Source organism: Gracilinanus agilis, chromosome 4, assembly GCF_016433145.1.
Source record: "Gracilinanus agilis isolate LMUSP501 chromosome 4, AgileGrace, whole genome shotgun sequence".
Classification (NCBI taxonomy): Eukaryota; Metazoa; Chordata; class Mammalia; order Didelphimorphia; family Didelphidae; genus Gracilinanus; species Gracilinanus agilis.
Genome location: NC_058133.1, coordinates 251,566,169 through 251,586,944, shown reverse-complemented (window position 1 = coordinate 251,586,944; position 20,776 = coordinate 251,566,169). Strand labels below are relative to the sequence as shown.

The window sequence follows — 20,776 nt, the reverse complement described above, 5'->3', positions numbered from 1 at the left end:
GGAGAGGCACATGCTTTTCAGACTCTGACCCTGTGGGGATCTGCTTGGCTTTGCTGAACTTATTAAAGGGAGAAGTAAAGGGGATGGGCAGGGCAGGAAAATCATTAGAAAGACACAATGAGTTATAGAAAAGAGAATCAAGCAAAAAGGAAATAGTAAAAAGAAATGTATCAACATGTTAAAACCAGTGGAAATACGCATCAGCCATGTTGGGGGGGGAGCTGGAGAAGGGGGGTGTGAAGGGGAAAGAGCATGAATTATGTAACCATGTTAACTTTTCTAAAAAATAAATATTAATAAATGTTAAAAAAAAATGTATCAAGTTGCTGAACCCAAGCATGAATTTCATATAATGAACTATGGTCCAAATCAATTCCAGAAAAGAAAAAAAAAAGCTGAAACCTGGGTGACCATGTCTGTACAGTTCTGGCACCAGGGCCACTCCCTGCTTTCCAATTCAGCTACCTACACAGATTCTTTCTTAACTGGGCCTAACTGCATGTGGACCCATTTTCCCCAAAATCTATGACTGGTACTAGATACAAAACAACATCTGAACCAAACCTTTTCCTTGATTTGAGGGCCTGGATACTACAGCAACTCCCCAGAACCTGTTTCTACACAGAACTGGCCAATAGGCCTTTCTGAAAACTCAGGAATCACTAATATTCATGCTCTTCAGGTCTACAATTCTCCAAAGTCCTCACTGTTTACAGCTGCTCCTAAAGACTAAAATTCCCAGAAGTCTTTGCTGAAAAAGCAGAGAAGCAGAAACTTCTGCTAAAACAAATGCACATTCCCAGAATAAACTCTGCTACTGCTCTAATGTGCTGAGGAGACTGAGGAAGTGACAATGGCCATCTGCTCCCTCACATCATTATTCACAGATTCAGAGGATGTCAGAAATACTGAAGAGACCACCTTGTCCAGCCTGATAATTTTGCAGGTGCTCAAAGTAACCCACAGGCTAGCTGCAGACCTAGTACCATCTGCTAGTCATCTTACCAGCAATGACCTTTATGTAATACACTGATAATATATCTCCCAAAGCACACATCTGTGTCTCCTTCCTCAAGCCTCCTGAGGCCTATGTCTTCTCCATTAAACATTTATGCCCACAGCACTGGCAAAGGCCCCTGAATTCCCCAGTGCTCAGTATGCAACCTGACTTGTCTTCCCATTCAGCTCCCCACCCCAGTTACCTTCTCCATCAGGTTGAGTGAGGCTCCGAAACACACAGTGCTTCTCTAAGATGAACTGTCCTGTCAGTTTGATGTCCACATCAACCTGGCCCACTCTGGGGAGAGGAAGAGGGGGAAATGGTAGGCAGGTTATAGTGACAGATGAGAATCTTTGTAAATCCCAGAATCCCAGCTAGGGGAAAGTGGGACTTTCAGAGAAAATGAAGATTGGTATTGGGACCTAGAGTCATCTCAAGTGGTGAGGTCTATTATACTCCTTTCCCTTCTCCCCAACTCTAAAACTCTGACCATCTGTTTTACATTTCAGAACAGTCCTGAAAAGAAAAAAGAAATTTTAAGAAGAAATCCTAAAACAGGGGGGAAAGGGAGAGACCAGTCCCATCCCTTTGCTCTGGTAATGGCTAGAATTTGGGTTAATTATATATATATATAAAAGCCTCAACTGGTAGAACCTTTCTCCCACATTTTTGGGACTTCCAAAGCAACTAACCATGAAGGTATTTTGCTCAGGGACATTCAGTGATTATATAAGGGAGAGAGGGAAAGGGGTAGACCTCCAGCCTTACATTCATTTGGATTTCTTTCAAAAGCCCTGAATAACAATGGTCACAGCCCCACAAACAGGGTAGGAAAGTGAAGTCACCTAGGAGCAAAGTAAGCAGTTTTCTAGAGTATTTATAAGAGTTTGTGACAGTTAAGGGCCTCATTTCCAAAGACAGGTGGTGTCTAAAATGGATCTCTTCTCAGAAAGTGAGGACAAAGGAAAACATCAAAATCTCATTTTTGCCAATCCAAAAGGTAGTTGGCCCTGGAAGCTAAGAATGGGTAGGATGGCTACCTGGTGATGCCATCTTTAATGTGATAGAGCAGACACTCTGACATCAGGGGGTCTTCATTTAGGTTCACTAGATGAGGGGTCTGTAGGAAGGAAAGACAGAGTTATCAGGAGAAAGGAACCAGTCAGAGACTAACAAGGGATAAAAGGAAGGGAAGGCGGAACAAGGGAATTGAGTAAAGGTCTCAGAAGTCACAGGAGCAATCTTAAGAGAAGGATCAGAGAGTGCAAAGGGATGAGACACTTAAGGTCAGAGTTGAAAAGGGAGACCAGAATCAGAGCCTAGAAGAAAAGACAGCCATGAAGCACACACAATGTGAGCCCAGCCAATTACCAGGCTGGAAGCTAGAGGGGAAAGACTGAAGGCAAGACTCCCTTGCCTGGTGAAGTCAGGAGACCCCAGTTCCTTTTGTGGAGGCTGACCCTCCTCTTCCTTATGTCACCACACCAAAATCTCACCCTTGTATTACTGCCAAGTAAATGCCCAGAAAAGTGGGTGTCACCATGCCATCAAGACTTCTACCTTAGCACCTTTTCCTTTCTCCATCACTGGATCTAAGAAAGGGGGGGGGGGGTGCGCTCTAGCTCTGGTCCCTCTTAGGAACCAGATTTGAAGGCCTCCCTCTCTGGAATTAACAGAGAGGCACCACCTACTCTGCCTTGCATCAAAACCTGTGAAAAAAGGGACAACACCTCCGAATATCTAAATGCCTGGTCTCTCAATGCCAGGTCCAAGGCATCAGCCACCAATCCTAGACAGGAATCCATTGCAATTTATACCCTCCACTATGCCTGCCCCTTATAGGATAAAGCAAAGTGAGAATCTGGTCAGACCCTGGGGCTCTGATCACCAGAGATTTAAGTGAAACATTAGACCTGCCTCAACTCTCTATCCCCCGATATTTGACACAGAAAAGACTAACACAGCTCTCCATCATTTCAGTACTGTGTAAGGTAGAAGGTCAACTTAACCATTCAGTATATAGCGATCAAATTTGTATTTCCTTCACCCCCAATCCCTCTGATTCAGTCATCTGTCACTGGGAAAATCTGATGTCCCAAAACCTTGGTTCAATCTTTAATAAATTTTCCCCTCTTCTAAGACTTCTTTCTTTCATTCTTCTCTTGCACTCTGAGAAATTTGGTTCCCTCCAAAAGACAAAGCATCCCAGCTGTACTGGATCTTCCTTTTCTGATGTATCCCTAACCCCAATGGGAAGGAGTTAGCATCTTTTCATCTCAAAGGCACTTCTGGATGCTCTCTCTGCTGCCAATACTAAGTAGTCTCTCTTCTTTTGAGGGTCAGCCTATAATACTATTATGTTCCTATCTTGATCTGTTACACAGACATCCCTCATCCTATAGTTAGAGTTAAAAATTACATACTGCCTTTAAATCCCTTCTTTTATGTCTTCCAAAATCCCAAACCCAGATTACATTCATGGCCTACCCCTAGCATCATATATTTAGAGCTGGAAGGGACTTTAACCTTATAGGCCATCATGAGAAAGTGAGGTCCAGAGGTTAAATGACATGTCCAAAGTCACCCAGCAAGTAAGGGGCAGAAGCAGGGAAGTCTGAAATCAGGTCCTCAGTCTGGTTTTGGAAAACCAGTATTCTTTCCCCTGTGCCACAGACCAAATCCATTACCAAGATAAGCAAATAACAGGACAATACCATTATGTGTATTATGATGATCTTGTGGAAGAACACTAGCCCTCCCTTTTAAAAATATTAAGAAAGCCATTTTCTCTGCATCCTAGACCAAAGCTAGGAACAAGAAACTCTTATCAATTGTGCTATCAATTCTTAAAAGACAATTAAAATCGTCTCACATCATTCTTTCTGAAAGCCCAGTTAGCCCAGAGAGGACTATTCTCTGCTTTGATTACTTTGGTTAAAAATCTCTTAAGACCTCTGGAGCTCATGTCTGACCAAGAAGAATCCTTAGAGGAAACAAATGGTTTTATCAAAATAATTCTCCAGGGTGTGCTAAAAGTTAAGGCACTGGGGCAGCTGGGTAGCTCAGTGGAGTGAGAGTCAGACCTAGAGACAGGAGGTCCTAGGTTCAAACCCGGCCTCAGCCACTTCCCAGCTGTGTGACCCTGGGCAAGTCACTTGACCCCCATTGCCCACCCTTACCAATCTTCCACCTATGAGACAATACACCGAAGTACAAGGGTTAAAAAAAAAAAAAAAGGTGATCAAAAAAAGTTAAGGCACTATTGTTCTGTTTGAAGAATCAAAACTGGTCACTGAACTTTCACCAGAACTCCGTAACTATGTTTTAATCTTATCATGGAATTGTGTCTTTGGGCAGATTACAAATTGCAACTCAAAGATGACTTCTATTATAAAGGGATTTACAAAGCCTAGACAAAGTCAGTTTCTTTAGAGATTCCTTTTTCTTTAAGCAGAGATACTTAGAACAAGAATAATTAAATTAATAAAACTGTCTCTGGCAGGCTAATGCAGACTAATGAATTTGTTTCTCCACAACTATAGTAAGTAAATTAAAACACTACAAAAAAAAGAGATGAACTTGGGGGCTGCACTGTGGACAAAGCACTGGGCTTGGAATCAGAAGAGTCATCTTCGTGAGTTCAAAACCTGCCTCAGACACTTATTAGCTATGTGATCCTAGGTAAGTTACTTAACCCTGTTTTTTTGCCTCAGTTCCTCATCTGTAAAATGAGCTGGAAAAAGAAATGGCAAACTACTCCTATATTTAAAATAAAAAGACAAATGGAAGAAAAATAAGACAAACATATTATCTGCAGTGACTTAAGTTGGGCCCAAGAGAACAGCTGATAAAACACACTTCACTCCTCTCAAAAAAAAGAGCAGGAGGAACCACTAGTACAGAACGTTACATTCTCTCATAAGCAGTTGTTTTTGCAGATCTGTTTTATTTAGTTGTTTTTGTTACACAGGAAGGTTCAATTAGGAGTAAGTCTATCAAAACCATGGTATAAAAAACAAAAGGTATCAATAAATCTTTCAAAAGAGGGGAGAAAACCCTCCTTCCACCTGAACTTATCATCCCATAAATTTGTTTTTTTTAATCTCTTTTTTTCTTTCACCTTGGAAGTTTTAAAAGGGTCAATTACACCTCTCCTCTTCCCCTTGCTTCTCAGACTCTTGTTTCTGGCTTCTGACTCCATCCTGGAACCGAAACACATTCCCTTGAGTACTACATCTCTTCTACTTTTCTGTAACTTCTAACACTGACAACCACTCTCCTCTAATTCACTTTCCACCATTTTTCAATCACTGTTGCCCTGCTTTCTAAACCTGACCTCTTACGGACCATGATCAAGAGAAACTAAGCAGCTCAGTTGCTGAAGTTCCTGAGATCATGCTTCTTCAGAATAGCCACCATCTTTCACTCTGTCATTACTAAGGACCTCCCTCTCCCTTTCGACTTTTTGCTCACAATCTAACAGAGGAGACAATATGCAAACAGTACACACATACAAGCAACATGTAGGATAAAAGGAAATAATCAATAAAGGGAAGGTTCTAGAATTAAAAGGGATCAGGAGAGGTTTCCTGTAGAAGGAATTTTAGCTGGGACTTAAAAGAAGCCCGAATGCAGAGATGAGGGAGAGCACTCCTGGCATGGGAGGTCAGTCAAAATGCCCTAAGTCAAGAAATAAAACATCTTGTTGAGGTTCAATCCAACCTTTTCCTTACATTAACACAACAACAATCTTAAATTAGGCTTTCATTGCCTCCTATCTAGATCAATTTATGGTTGTTTTTCAGTTGTCTTTGTGACTCCAAATGGAGTTTTGGCAAAGATGCTGGAGTGGTTTGCCATTTTCTTCTCCAGATCATTTTACAGATGAGAAAACTGAGGCAAACACTGAGGTTAAGTGATTTGCCCAGGGTCACACAGCTAGTAAGTGTCTGAGGCCACATTTGAATTTAGAAAGATGAGCACAAAACCAGACACTATCTACTGTGCCACCTAGCTCTTCCATCTAGATGACTGCAATAGTCTAATTGGTCTCCTTGCTTCTAATCTCTCCCCTCTTCAGCATATGAAACCTTCCCCTAATCTTTTTTTTTTTTTTAACTCTTACCTTCTATTTTAATATCAGTTCTTAGAGAGAAAAGCAATAAGGGCTTGGCAAATGGGGATGAGTGACTCGCCCAGGATTACACAGCTAAGGAAGAGTCTGAAGCCGGCTTTGAACCCAGGTCCTCTCTAATCCAGGTCTAGTGCTTTATTTACCTAGCTGCCCCACCTTCCCCAAATTTTCCCAGTTGTTAGTGAGCTCTCTCTCCTCAAACTGTCTTATCTGTGTACATGATATATTCTCCATCTCCTGCCCTCCCCACCTCCAAGCTTGCTGAGAGCCAGGGTTGTCATTTTTGTCTTTCTATTATTATTTAATGTATATCATTTTTGTCTTAGCATTTAGGACAGGCCCTGGCACATGGCAGAAGTTTAATATTTCTTAAACTGAATAATGAAATCTTACTTCATAATAGATTGAGATTATCAATATGAACCACTTCATATAACATTGTTTTCACTTTAAAATGTCTCTATGTCTTATCTTATTTTTCCTTCCATTTTCAAAAGGAAACAATTTCCCTTTGCATCTCATTTCAATCCATTTGCATCACATTTCCATAATGCTATAAGGTTCATAAAGTGCTTTCCTCTATAGCCCTGTGAGGCACATATTACAAGTACTTATCCTCATTTTACAGAGGAAGGCACTCATACTAAGAGGCTACTTGATGTGTCCATAGTCATACGCTAGGAACCTAAGGTCATGGGTCATAGATTCTGAGCTTCAGAGGCTGTCCAATCCAAATCTCTCATTTTATAAGGAAACTGAGGTCTAGGGAAGCTAAGTGACTTGCCTAAGATCACAAAAGGAATAATTGTAAGGGGTAGGACTTGAATCCAGGGTTCTTGCCACTATCCTATGCTACCCTCTCTTAATCTTAGTTGTAAGACCCGAGATTCCAACCAGTTCTTCAGATTCTGGTTACTGCATGTGCTATGCTGGCCCCTGTTCTTCAATTGAACACTCACCCTAGAATCACTCTCTCTTTAATAATCAAAAGAGGGGTAAGCAAATGCTCCTATCTTACCTCTTACAGATGGATTCATTTGACTCCTTTCCCCCTTCCCCATCTAATTAGAATTCATCTAATTCTTCTGCCTATCATTTTTATTTCATGTTTGCTGCCTTGACTATTGGTCTCCCATTCCCTTCTCATCTGCCTTAAACCTCACTGCTGCCCTTCCATTTCTTCCCTTGGAACAGCTTACTCAGAAATGAATTACTTTCTTTTTGCAAGTCCATGGCCATCTCTTGGGTCTTTTGCTCCTTGACCTTCATGGCATGCTACTTTGTCAGCCACTCCATATTAAGAAAGCCCCCTCCAACCATGAACTTGGTTCTTATAGCTCTTTACTCTATTACTGAACAGATGAGATGGGACGGCCACAGTGTGACTGGAGTGCTGCACTTGAAATCAGCAAAGTCTGGATTCAAATCTCACTTTGGACACTTAGAAGCAGTGTGACCATAGGCAAGCTCAACTTCATTGAGTCATGATTTCCTCAAATGCCAAATAGGATAATAATGCCAGTACTACCTACCTCAGAAGGGTTGTTGTGAGGTTCAAATGGGATAATGTGTGTAAAGCACTTTGCAAACCTTCGACCCAGTCTATATATATATATTTGTTTGTTTGTCTGTTTGTTTATTTATTTATTTATTTTTTGGAGAGCCTACTATGTGCCAGGCACTGTGCTAAGTACTGGGAATACAAAAAAAAAAAAAAAAAAAAAAAAAAAAAAAAAAAAAAAACAGTCCCTGCCCTCAAGGAGCTCACAATCTAATGGGGGAGACAACAAGCAAAAAAATATGTTCAAACAAAAAAGATCAATAGGAAATAATTAAGAAAGGGAAGGCACTAGAATTAAGAGGGGCTAAGAAATGCTTCCTGTAGAAGGCAGGATTCTAGTTGGGATTTAAAAAGGAAACCGGTAGGTGTAGATTAAGAGAGTAAGCATTCTAAGCAGAGGGGCAGTCAAGAAAATGCCAGGAGCCACGATGGAGTGTCTAACTGTTTATAGAATAACCAGGAGGTCAGTGTTACCGGACTGAAGAGTATATTTCAGAAAGTGTTAGCTATTATTATTTCTGGTGTACCTTGCCTTTCTCTGACTCCTATTATCCTCAGAATCAGGGCTCTATAATTTAGCACTTAGTTTAGCCTTGTTTCCCCAAGTAGATTATAAGTTCTTAAGGGCTGATTCCTTCACTACTGCCTTCAAAAACATACTCAAGTCTCCTTCATCTTTAAAAAACCTTCACTACACCCTACCATCCCCACAAACTATCATGTTCCATCTTTCCTCCTTTTCTCAGCCAAACCCCTAGAAAAAAGCTGCTTATAGTTGTTGCTTCCAGATTGTCTCTTTTCATATCCTCCTCAGTCTTCATCCTTCACTTTTAGACTGAATTTGACACTGATAACCTATACTTCCTATACTCTCTTTTCTTTGGATTTTTGTAACCCTACTCTCTCCTGATCCTCTTTCTACTTGTCTGACAGCTTCTTCTCAGTTTCTTTAGCTGTCTCATTATCCATAATATGCACTCTGACTGTGAATGGTCCCCAAAGTTCTCTTCCAGTTTCTCTTTTCTTCTCCCTCTATACCAAAGGTACTAAAGTACTAGGTTCTAAGAACTTGGGGTCTTTTTTGATATTTTGAAAAAAAATTGTTAACTATATATAATTGGTTTTCTATGAATTTGATTTCATGCATTTAAAATGTTATTCACAGGAGCAGCTAGGTGGCACAATGAATAGAGCGATAGGTCTAGAGTCAGGAGGACCTGGGTTCAAATCTAGCCTTAGTCACTTCCTAGCTAACTCTGGGCAAGTCACTTAACTCCATTTGCCTAGCCTTTATCTCTCTGTCTTAAAATTGTCATTAAGACAGGAGGTAAAGGTTTTAAAATAATAACAATGAAAACTATTTCTGGGAGTCCATAGGCTTCATCAGACTAACAAAGTTGTCCACTCATGACTCAAAGAAGGGACTAAAGAACACCTTCTCTACAAGACTCCTCCTCTTAATAACCTCATCAATTACCATGTATTTAATTATCATTTCCTTGTAGATCACTCACAGATACATCCAACCATTGTCTCTCCTCTGAGATTTGGTCCCACATCACAAACTGCCTATTAGACATTTGAAATTAGATGTCCCAAAGGCATCTTAATTTTGAGATGTCTAAAATTAAACTAACTTTCTTTTCCACAAAACCGTCCCCTCTTCCAAACTTCCTTACTTCTACCAAAGGCACCACTAACCCAGATTCATAACTTCAATTTGTTCTCCCTCATCCCATATATTCCAAATCAGTTGTCATCCCACCATTTCTACTTCCACATCAGATGCCTTCTCTACACTCTAAGCTACCATCCTTAGATCAGACCTTCATTCTCATTCCCCTAGAGCAGTGATGGGCAAACTTTTTAAAGAGAGGGCCAAAGGAAAGGAAATGCTCATCTGTCAGTCTGTTTCTAAGGCAACTCTTTCAAAGTTTCATTATATTGTATCCTACTCATTGTATTCATCAGATTAGAAATAATGTCAAGCAGCCTGACAGAACATTTCAGGGGGCCGCATCTGGCCTGCCGGCAGTAGTTTGCCCATCACTGCCCTAGATTATTCCAAGTCTCCCAAGTGGACCTCCCTCCCACAAGTCTCTCACCATTCCAAGCAACATCCTACACACTACTTGCAAATTTAATCCCAGGTCTGGCCATGTGACTCCAATACTCGGTCAATTCTGAGGGCTTCCTATTACCTTGAGAATTAAAAACAAAAACAGCAGCATCAAAAAACCCACCTTGCTGTTAGCTTTTAAAACCCTAGTCCAACCCCACCTCTTCAGCCTTACTGGACATTATATCTGTGTCTTTGCATTGCCTGCAATGGACTCCTTCATTACTATGGCTTCATACAGTCTCTTTCTTCCTTTAGGATGTAGCTCAAACACCATCTTCTTCAAAAACTAAAGGTCCGATCACTGCACCTGTGCCACTTTCCCTCTCCAACTCCCCCACTGTAATTTGGGAGGAAAAACACTTAGTAATTGGAGGGGGGAGGGTGTCAGGTGATTATATAAATGTGTGTGTGTACATATATATATATGAATAACTTGTCTTTTCCATTAGAATTGAACTCCTAAGAAGAGGTTTCTATCTTTGTTCTTGTAATCTCAGTTCCTTACACATAATAGGTAGTTTGCTGACTACCTGATTTAGAGCAGGGACTTCTGTATGCCCCTACAGAGCAGGGTACATAGGCAATGCAAGTTACTGAGGAGGGAAGTAAAAGACAGAGATGGAAACCAAGAAAAACAGAAGAAAAGTTAGTGAGCTTAAAGGGACAGATCACAGGGAGTGGCAACAGAATGAAATATAAAGATTCCCTCTGTCCATCATCCCTACCACCCCTCCCTTCATTAGCGTAGAGAGACTTCCCCCTGGACTCTTCACCTGGCCTCCTCACCTTCTTGGGGGAGAAGACACCCACAGTCCCCCCATCCTCTCGTACGGCCACACCCATCTCTGCCAGCAATGCTTCTCTGTGGGGAAGGAAAAGAGATACTCAGACTGCTTCCCTTTTACTCTCCATAGGGATAAATAACCCAATCCCTAGTTCTTCCCTTTCTAGACACCTAGGTATCCACAAACCTCTTAAGCCCATACCTCTCCATTCTCAGAGCTTCCGTCTTGCGTAGTTTTTCCTCCCATGTTTCATTCAGCTCTGCGATGATCTTTTCTGTCTCCTGGGATCAGACACAATGAGTTAGCATATTCCCTGACAAACACCTCCCACAGAGATCTCTCAAGCATGAAAAGCTCTGGCTCCCTCACATTCCAAAAAACCTTGGTACCCTCAGTTCCTTCTTCCAGTGGACTCCCAGGTTTCTCACCTGTAGTCTCTCCATGGCTTCCTCAGGTCCAATATGAGGCTCAGCATTGGAAGAGAATGATGACTCCAGCTCCCCATTATGAACTGGGGGACCCAAAGGTGAGTCTAGGACAGGTGGAGATGAAAGAGCAGGCAAGCCAGTCCCAGAGCTTCCCTCCTCCAGTTTTGCAACTGGAACAGAGAAAGAGGCAAAAGAGAATGAGTCTGAAAAGACAGAAATATTTAGAAACATAAAGAAAATGATGTTTAGAACCAGGAAGTCTTAAGAGCTGGAAGAGAGTTTAGAAATCATCTAGCCCAGAGAAAGAATCCTTTATACAGCTGTTCATTGACACTTCTAAATGCTACACAGCAGGGTTCAGACAAAGATAGTCCCTGCCCTCAAAGAGGCTTTTACTTTACTGGAAATATACATGTACACAGAACAGTAAATACAAGGAAATTTGAGGGGAAAAAAGAACACAAATTAGAAGAATGAGGCAACATTTCAGGGTCAATGGCATCTGAGCTGGGTCTTGAAGGACAATAAAGATTCTGACAAAGAGGAGGAAGGTTCGCCTTCCAGAAATAGAAATGGTTCATGAAAATTCTTAGACGTAGGAAATGGCATATTCAGGGAATAGCTAGTGGACAAGTTTGACTGCAATTAGAGAATATTAAGGAGCAATATGAAATATCAGGTCTAGAATATGTTGGCACCAGGTTATGGGAGGCTTTAAAAGCCAGGCAGATGTGTATATTGCAACCTAAAAACCATAGGGAAACACATAAAATTGTTTTTAATAGGAGGGCATCACAGTCAGATCTATGGTCAAGTGGGGATGAAAAGGCAAGAGAGTAGAAGCAGAAAAGTCAATTAGGGGGTTATTTTAATACTTCAGGCAAATGGGTATAAGGGCCTAAAGTAGGATAATAGCTGTGTTGAAAGAGGAAAGGAAGGGGATGGAATGAAAAGAAGTAATATAATATCACTAACACTTGTTAGCTTATTAAATATAAGAGTGAAGAATCACATCAAATGAGAAAAATGCTGATATCTTCAATAAAATAAAAAAATAGTAAAGTCTGGAGTATGGGAAAGTTGGGAGTTTGTGGGATAAGGAAGAGAAATGATGTTGGATTACATAGTTCAATCCATCCATTCCACTGTTGGAATTAGCTCTATTAGAAAAAATTTTAATATAAGCCTAAATCTTCCTCCTTGTTAATATTCACCCATTGTGTTCTGCCCTCTGAAATAATAGGGAATAAAACCACTTTTGCTGATACAAAGTCACCTTTCATGTTCCTGAAGGATAGATATGGGATTATGGCAACAAGGTGGCACAATGGATAGGGTGCTGAATCCATAAATCGGGGAAACCCAGAGAAAATGCAAAGATGACACTTAGCTGTGTGACTCAGATCATGTCACTTAACCACTGCCTGCCTCAGTTTTCCCATCAATAAAATGGGTATGGTTGTGAGGATTAAATGAGATAATTTTATGACAATCTGCAAACCTTAAAGATCTTTATGAACACTGGCTATTATTATTATTGTTGTTAGTAATATGGCTTGTGTAAAGGACAAGACAATTCTATATTCTCCTTAGTCTATTCTTTTAAACACATTCCAATTCATCAGCATCCTTTTGAAAATTATTCCCAAAATAGAATATGATATTAGAGATGTGATCTGACCAGTACAGAGCATATTAGGATTATAACCTTCCTATTCTAGACTCTATACACTTCTGAAAATCCCCAGCTCTTTTTCTTAACAACTATTGCCAAGTCAAGTCTGCATTCTTGTAGAAGTGATTTTTTAAAACTTAATTATAAGGGGCAGCTAGGTGGCTCAGTGAATAGAGAGACTGACCTGGGGATTGGAAGTCCTGTGTTTCCTAGTTTCATGAAACAGGCAAGTCATTTAACCCCAATTGCTTATCCCTTATTGCTTTTCTGCCTTGGAAACAATACTAACATTGAAGGTAATGGTTTTTAAGAACGCCCAAACTTAACTATAGGAATTCTATTTATCTTCATATTACCTCTTTTTTAAAACCCTTACTTTCCGACTTAGTAACAACTCTAAGAGGGCATCTGATGCCACCTATAAGTTTTATGAACCCTTCTCCTAGGTCTTCATTATGGATATTGCACATAGTAAACACTATATAAATACTCACTGAATTGAAACCATCCAAATATGTTTGCCAACATTAAGGAGTAACCTAAACATACACAGGTGAGGACTCTGGTAACATAAAGGATGGAAACCCAGTTCCCAACCACCTGATCCCCTCTACCTCCCAGAGCAGAGGCCGAGAGCCCCTGGGCCAGCAGTAAGTCACGGAGCCGGGCGACCTCCTCCTGTAGCTCTCTGATCAGCCGAGCATTGGGGTCCTCATTGATAACTGCATTACAGCGGATCTGCTTGGTGCGGTCTGCATATCTGGGGCAGGGAGGGAGGGTCAGGGTGGCCTAGACTTCAGCCAGCTCCTGTTTATTGGTCTGTTTGTCTGTCTGCATCTCCATCTCTTCAATCAATATGTTTAAATGTATAACAGGGGCACTACAGAGCCCTTAAATCAAGGTCCTAAGAACTATCCCCCAAGTCCCTGGCTTCCCCTGCCTGTTCATCTGATGCCTTCAGTGTCCCCGAGTCCCAACCTGAGGGTGCTGAGTGTCTCTTCATAGTTTATATCTGCAGGACTTAATGCTGCAATCATTGCTGTGCGTGAATTTCCTCCTAGGAATAAAGGAGAGGAACCATTGAGGCTTCAATAGGGATCATGCTGGCTAAAGGTACAAATAATTGCCTAGAGTTGAGGATCATGTAGTAAACCTAAGAGCCACAGTGGGGCATGGAGAGTGGGAATTTAATGAAGAATTAGGAGGTTAATAGGAGATCTTAGTGTCAACCAGAGATTAGGGAAGCCCCTGGGAAGGTCATAGAGTAGTGAGGCAGGGGAAGTGAGTAAGTGGTTATAGGGACAGCAGAGAACCTAGTAGAGGGAATAATTAGGGGCATAATAAGCTCAACAATAGGGAGAAAGGAAGGGTAACAAAAAAAGATGAGATGTAGGAACTCTCACCTAAATTCTCCTTTAGCAGCCAGGTAAGTACAGAGTCCCGGTAAGGAATGAAATCTGATTTCCTTTTCTTTGATTGCTAGGGACAAAAGGAAAGGGCAAGGCAGAATGAGATGGGAAATCTTCCTAGTCTTCCCTCCACTACAATTCCTTCTTCCCCCCAATACTGGTCCAGGTCTCACCATCTCTGCTAGAGCTGAGATCACTTTTCCTAATGTGGTCAGGGACTTATTTATATTGGCACCTTCCTGGAAGGGGAAGAGAAGAGTATCGGCAGTAAGATGACCCCTGAATCACTCCTCCTTCCCCATCTTCTTCCTAGATCACCTCACACCACCCTGTCAGAAACTGATCTCTTCCCATGGCCGTGCCCTACATCTCTATGCATCTTCTCACCTTGAGCCGCATGCCCCGGGCACCTGAAGAATCAGCACGTTCACTCCCAGCCAGATCCACCAAACTAATTTTACTGACCTGGAAGTCAGAAGTTTAAAAATGAGACAAGTGAGGAGTTAGGCTGGAGAAAAGAGGAGAGGAGAGAAAAGCAAAGAGGATGCATGATGAACCTGCCCAGCACAGAAGAAAGGGGTCTACAGAGATGTTAATTTTGAAAGGAGTGGTCAATACCAGAGGAAAGACATTAAGGTGACATATTCTTTCCAATGAGGTGGGTAAGGGAATTTCCCTGCCTGGAGAGAGAAAAGTTCTAGGTTCAAGGACAACAAATGATAGGAGACAGACAGCCCCACCTTCTCTGTGTCCAGTCCTGAGAACTGGTCATGGCAACGCTGGGTAAAGACAATGGTAAACACAGCGTGGGAACGGCTACTGGTCTCATTCATGTTGGTGGCTGCCACTGTCCTGGAGAAGGGGACAAGGGGGTATTGAGACCCAGGGATCCATCCTAATCAGCCCTGGCCCTCTTCTTGGAATTCAAGCATTTACATCTTCAGGCCCAGACTTCCTCCCCTCCAGTGCTATTCCCCTCAGGCACCCAGCCCTCCCACCCCTCACCGGGCCTTGTTGCCACAGTCCATTAGGTCAGCGATGTCAGCATAGGAGGTAACTGCCAGCTTGGACAGGTCCTGAACATAGGGGCCCAAGATGGGGTGCTCTCGCACCCGCAGTCCCCCCCTGCTCTTGGGGTTCAGAAGGTCCCGTACACGCTCACAATAGATCTCCATGTAGCTCACCTGGGACGGAGGGCACAGTGATCCATGTGTGTGATTAGTTTCAACTTGCTTCTCTGTCCCACCTAACCCAGTTCTGAATCCCCCTAGGGACTCAGGCATTTAACTCCTCCAAGTCCCTTTCTCACCTCCACAGAGTAGGACAGCTGGGCATTCTGGTTCTCACTAACCCGGGAGAAAAGGTCCTCACAAAGCTGGAAAGGAAAAAGGGGAAATAAACAAAAAGCAAGGGTCAGACTTCTCTACCCCATTCTTATCACCACAAACTCCACCAAGAAAAAAATGTAGTTTTCCCAGCTTCCAGGGTTCCTTCTCCCACCTAGCTGGTTTATGCTCTCCCTCCATGCTAAGCCCAAGTGCTTTCTAAACTCTCAGAAGTCCCTTAAGACACAGCTCTACAGTCCTCTAATCTTTACTCTCTCCCTTGACCCGGAAGCCTCTCCTTCCCTCTCCAAAGCAGGTACCAGTGTCCTTTGCTATAGGCTTCCCTCAGGCACTCAGGGAATCTCCCACCTAAGTTCCCCTTGGGCCCATGAGGAATGTACCTGGGGCACAATGCCCTGCTGCCCAGGCTCCTGCCGCCCCATCATGGTATAGGATTTTCCAGCGCCTGTCTGCCCATAAGCAAAGATGCAGACATTGTAGCCCTCAAAGGCATGAAGCAGCATCTCTTCTCCAATATCTTGATATACCTGAAGCTGAGATGCAAACTGAGGGTCCTCTGCCTGAAAGGATTAAGAACAAAGAAGTAAGGTAGCAGGACAAGGAAGAGTAGAGAACCACCCTTCAGATCCTCAGCTCTTCCCTCCCCTGAAGGATCCTGTAATCTACCCTCCCCTACCAAAAAAGTAATCTTACCGAGGTGTGGGACCAATAGGAGTAGTCAAAGGTGAAGCTTTTGGGGGCATCCTTGCTCTGCTTGGGGTTGGTGATAGCTAACAAAAGGAAACCAGGTAAGGACGGGACTGGGCTCCAAGCTCCCAGCCCTAGAACTACTTCCCATATAACCTCAGCCCAGATCAGGGAACCAGGAACCCTCTGCCCCAGTTCACAACTCCCATTTAAGACTCCCCAACCCCCTCTAGTCACTAGAGCTAATTTTGGCTCCCTAAGACTTGCCTTCCCACTGAACTGCCTCCCTGATTGGGCAATGAGGGCTGCAGGCCAACATTCCTCCCCCACCAACCCCCCCATGGCTCAGAGAACACACAAGAAAAAGGACTGCTCCCACCCCCACCCTGTGCTCACCTAAAACCCTCCCAGTGCCTCTAGTGAGCATGTCCTCCAGCCTTCCCCCAATCCCAGAAATCCCCGTCAGTGCCCCTGGGGACTCACTCACAGGTGGTGTTGCCCTGCATGCTGACCACACACTTGGCATCATGGCTGCTCTCTCGGGCGTTAAAGGGTCGTACCCTCACAGCAACCTTCACTGAGGCACCTGCCATGGTCCTAGAGACTCCCACCCCACTCAGCTGGAAAAAGAGGGGGGAGAAGACAGATAGATAGCCAAGAAGAGAAGAGGTGATAGAAGACTTCCACCCCACTAGCTCACTCCCCAGATCCCATTCTCTCCCACTCCAGGTGTATTTCCTACCTTTTCCAACCTCCCAGCAATACACAAAGAAACCATCCCTCCATCTCCCAACCCTGAACCTTGCCTTCACCTGGTGTCTCCTTCCCTCTTTCTTTTCCCCTTCAAACTCCCAAACTCCCAAGCCTGTTACCTGGTGTCCTGGCCCCAGGCTGGGGGTACTATATTGCTTCTGGCTGCCACTGGCCCTTGTAAGGGAGGCCCCATTCTATGCTTTGGGTCTGGCGGTTCCTGGGCTGTGAGGACAAAGGGATAACACTGGGCTATAGGGAAATAATGGATGAGGCCCTCTGAAATCCTAGAGGACATGGCTAAGATGGTAGAAGAAGACGACTAAATACCTAACAGTCCAGGTGAGTTTTGTCCAAAATGAAACCAACAACTTGGTGAAATGTGATACCTCATCACTCCCAACTATCCTAGGCCTGTCAATAATGCCCAGAACACAGAGACCCCACATAAAGGGGAAATGAGAGAGGCAGTTTAGGAGTGGGGCTAGATGAAAAGATGAAATAAAAAATACAGGAAAATCTAAAGGAGTCAGTGAATAATTAGGATGTGACACAGAAACATTAAAAGGGAAGAGTTCTGAAGTAAATAGAAAATGGAAGAGAAGAGAAAGAGAAAAACAGAGAATTCTATAACTAACTTTCTACCCTGAAGGATTCTGAGCCCATCTGCCTAGTCAGTTGTTAATTATTTATTAATCGATTTCCATGTACCAGGCACTGTGCTAAGCCCTGAGGATACAAAGAAAGGAAAAAATAGTCTCTACCATCAAAGACCCCACATTCTAATTATGGAAATAACTGTGTACAAACAAGATATATATAGGGTAAAATGTAGGCAATGGCGGAGGAAAAGCACTAGCATTAAAGCAATGTGAAAACTACATACAAATGCACATATAAATAATATACATACAACAGCCCACCTGCCCATCTCTAAGTGTAATCATATAAAGAGAGAAAGATGAGGTCAGAGAAGTCCTCAGGCTTTGAGGTTCAACACCTAGAACCTGGGATAATCACCTACTATTTATTGCTTTGAGACCCTTCAAACCCACCTGCTCCCAGCAGCCCAGCTCTTCCGCCCCAGGACAATAAGATTGGGAGGGTGGGGCCATCCTGTTTCCCTACAATCCTCTAGGGAAAGGGGGATGGTGTTCTTACCAAGAATGAGTAAAGGGGATACTAGGTTCCTCACTGGGGAAGGAGGGAGGAGGAAAGAAGGGGGAAGAGCCAATAAAAATGAGCTTGGATGTCCAGATACCTGGGACATCAAAAGAGAAAACAACCTTACTCCACTTTCAAATCCAGGACTCAAGCATCTAGCATCCTCCTGTCTAGGAGAAGGTGTCAGGCAGGAGCCCAGGAATGTGGGTGAGCTGGTGCCTACACCCTGGGAGGAGAGAGGCTGAGCCAGCCTACGCCCTAAGAAGACAAGGGCAGGGAGGGCAAGAGGAGTTACTTTAGGTTTTCACACCCAAGGCCCATTTACTCTCTTCCTCATATTGGGCCTTAGCTCAGGTTCTGAGGGCTGGGGAAGTAAAGGAAAAGAAATTGGGAGCTGAGGCTGTCTGGACAGTGAGTGACAGAACAAGATCCCAAACTGAAATCTCAGCAGTTAGCTCCGGAAGTACAGCTCTGACCTGAAACTCCCCAGTGGGGAGGAGAAAAGAAGGGACAGTAGGTGGAGATCCTAGGTTGGGGAGGCCAGACAGGGCTGACGGTGGGGGGTTCACACTGCTCGGACACAAGAAGGGTAAAGTGGCCTCTTGGCAGGGCAGAGGACAGAAGGTGGGGCATGAATGAAGGGGGGGGGGGGTGCACAAAGCAACCAGACATAAGGCCTAGGAGAAGGAGAGGGAAGGCAGAATTGGATAAATGACAGTTGGAGCCCCTGAGGATGGAGACCAAGGGAGGAGCACAAGCCGCCGGCGAGGCCGGGGCCCGATCCTCTGGAGGACAGGGGGACCGCCGATGGAACCAGGAGGGAAATGCCAGCCCCGCCCGCCCCAATGCCAACTCCAAAGCCCCCACTTCCTCCCCTAACCACTGGGGGCAGCCCCGGCAGGGACGCGGCCGGAGCAGGGGCGGCGGGACACGGCAGGACATTGCGGCACCCCGGGGGTGGGTGCCCAGACCGGCCGGGCCACCCTCCCAAAGCACCTCACCGCCAGCTCCGCGCTGAGTAATCCGCCTGGAATTCCGCGAGGGGCCCCCGGCAAGGCCCGCCCGGCCTGGGCCTGCTCCTCCTTAGACACCCGCCCCTCCGACAGACGCCGGGGGTCTTCCCCGCCACGCCCGGACCCCCGGGCCCAGCGTTCCTAGGGGGCCTCGAGCACTCACCTCGGCTCCCCTCCTCCTTGTCCCGGGATCCGTTCCCCTCGTCCGACTGCCCAGCTTGAAGCAAAGGGGCTTCCGGGGCGATCTTCCCTCCCCCAACCCCCCCCCCCCCAGGCCCCTCGCACCGGGGCCAAGGGAGGAGACGGCGAAAGACGGCGGGGATAGGGAGCTAAGCGGCAGCCCAGCTGCGCCCGGCCGCGGCGGCTGCAGCGAGCAAGCGAGCGAGCAAGCGCCCGGGTGAAGGCGGGGGGCGGGGGACGGACTCCGCGCGCGCGCGCGCGCACACACACTCGCGATCACGCTGGGGCGGGGTGGTGGGGTGTGGAAAAGGCCGGCTACTCCTCTCGTTAAAAGGGCAATGCGCCCCGCGGCGGGGAGCCAACCTGCGGAAATCAGCGAGAGCCTGGGCAGGGCGCCCGGGCTCCGTCAGGGAGGAAGGGAGATGCCCCGCTCCCCCCCACCAGGGCGCCACCTGGCGGGGCCTTCTCTGCCGGCCCATAACGATATTGCGGCTTCCCTTCCCCCAGTGCCTCTGCGACTGCTTCAGGTGTTGGCGCCAACCTCATCCCTGTTTGCTGTTGTCCCCAGAACCCTCCCAGCTACCCCTAGCTAACCTCTATTCATCACCGCCTTGCCTCCTCCGTCCATGATTATAACTCGCATTTTTATAGAAATCTAAGGTTTACAGAATGCTTTCCTCGCAACAACCTCGTGAGGCAGGTAGGGCAAGTATTAACACTGAGTGTGATTTGTTCTCATTTCTCCACTCCTCCCCTACTCCTTTGTTAACCTTAATGGTTCCCAACCCATCCCAGGGTCCACTCTTAGTTATCTACAATTATTCCTTTGTCCATCTTTACACATCTACCCCTGTCCATTCCTATCTCCAACTAGCCTTTCTGTCCACCCTTACCTTTCTCTAATTGCCCCTTCATCATTCTCCCTGTACATTTATCAAATATCTTTTCTTTATCTCTGACTTTAGATAGTACTTCTGTTTACTAACAGGTCCCAAATACAAATTCTCTACCAGTATCTGTATCCCAATTGCTTGTTTTTTGTTGTTGTTTTAACTCTTACCTTCTGTCTTAGAATCAATATTGTGTATTGGTTCCGAGGCAGAAGATCAGTAAGGGATAGGCAATGGGGGTTAAGTGACTTGCCCAGGATTACACAACTAGGAAGTGTCTGAAGCCAGATTTGAATGTAAGACACCCTCCCCACTCCTGTCTCTAAGCCTGGCTCTCAATCAGTTGAGCCACCCAGCTTCCCCCTCAAACGCTTGCCCAGCTTCAACTCTTACCTGGCTTCCCTCTATTCCCACTTGCCAATTTAATACTACCTGCTCTCATCTTGTCACTTCCTCCCCTTGTACTGGTGACTCCAACTATTCCCTTCACTTATCCCCTAATGCCTAATCCTTCCCATACCCACCCCCCTGACCCTAGTGAACATTTAGATTCAGCTATTCCACAGCCCAGCCCTGCAACCAGAAACCCTCTCCTCTCAGGTAAGATGGAGACCTTCCTCTGACCAGGTCCT

General features: G+C 44.7%; 1 protein-coding gene across 1 annotated transcript in view; it reads right to left on the bottom strand.

Moving 5' to 3' along the window:
* KIF1C (kinesin family member 1C) overlaps window positions 1-19,338 on the bottom strand; it is a 31,879-nt gene extending 12,541 nt beyond the window's left edge. Inside the window, exons 1-18 of the mRNA XM_044673216.1 lie at window positions 19,238-19,338; window positions 17,020-17,122; window positions 16,635-16,767; window positions 16,154-16,230; window positions 15,841-16,020; window positions 15,424-15,489; window positions 15,120-15,298; window positions 14,855-14,966; window positions 14,502-14,579; window positions 14,288-14,353; window positions 14,109-14,184; window positions 13,684-13,762; window positions 13,320-13,465; window positions 11,031-11,200; window positions 10,804-10,883; window positions 10,604-10,679; window positions 2,041-2,120; window positions 1,203-1,297 (exon numbers count right to left, since the gene is read on the bottom strand). Coding sequence (XP_044529151.1) covers window positions 1,203-1,297; window positions 2,041-2,120; window positions 10,604-10,679; window positions 10,804-10,883; window positions 11,031-11,200; window positions 13,320-13,465; window positions 13,684-13,762; window positions 14,109-14,184; window positions 14,288-14,353; window positions 14,502-14,579; window positions 14,855-14,966; window positions 15,120-15,298; window positions 15,424-15,489; window positions 15,841-16,020; window positions 16,154-16,230; window positions 16,635-16,740 — 1,666 coding nt within the window. The 5' untranslated portion in view covers window positions 16,741-16,767; window positions 17,020-17,122; window positions 19,238-19,338. The remainder of the gene's footprint in view (window positions 1-1,202; window positions 1,298-2,040; window positions 2,121-10,603; window positions 10,680-10,803; window positions 10,884-11,030; window positions 11,201-13,319; window positions 13,466-13,683; window positions 13,763-14,108; window positions 14,185-14,287; window positions 14,354-14,501; window positions 14,580-14,854; window positions 14,967-15,119; window positions 15,299-15,423; window positions 15,490-15,840; window positions 16,021-16,153; window positions 16,231-16,634; window positions 16,768-17,019; window positions 17,123-19,237) is intronic.
* Between the last annotated feature and the right edge of the window lie 1,438 nt (window positions 19,339-20,776).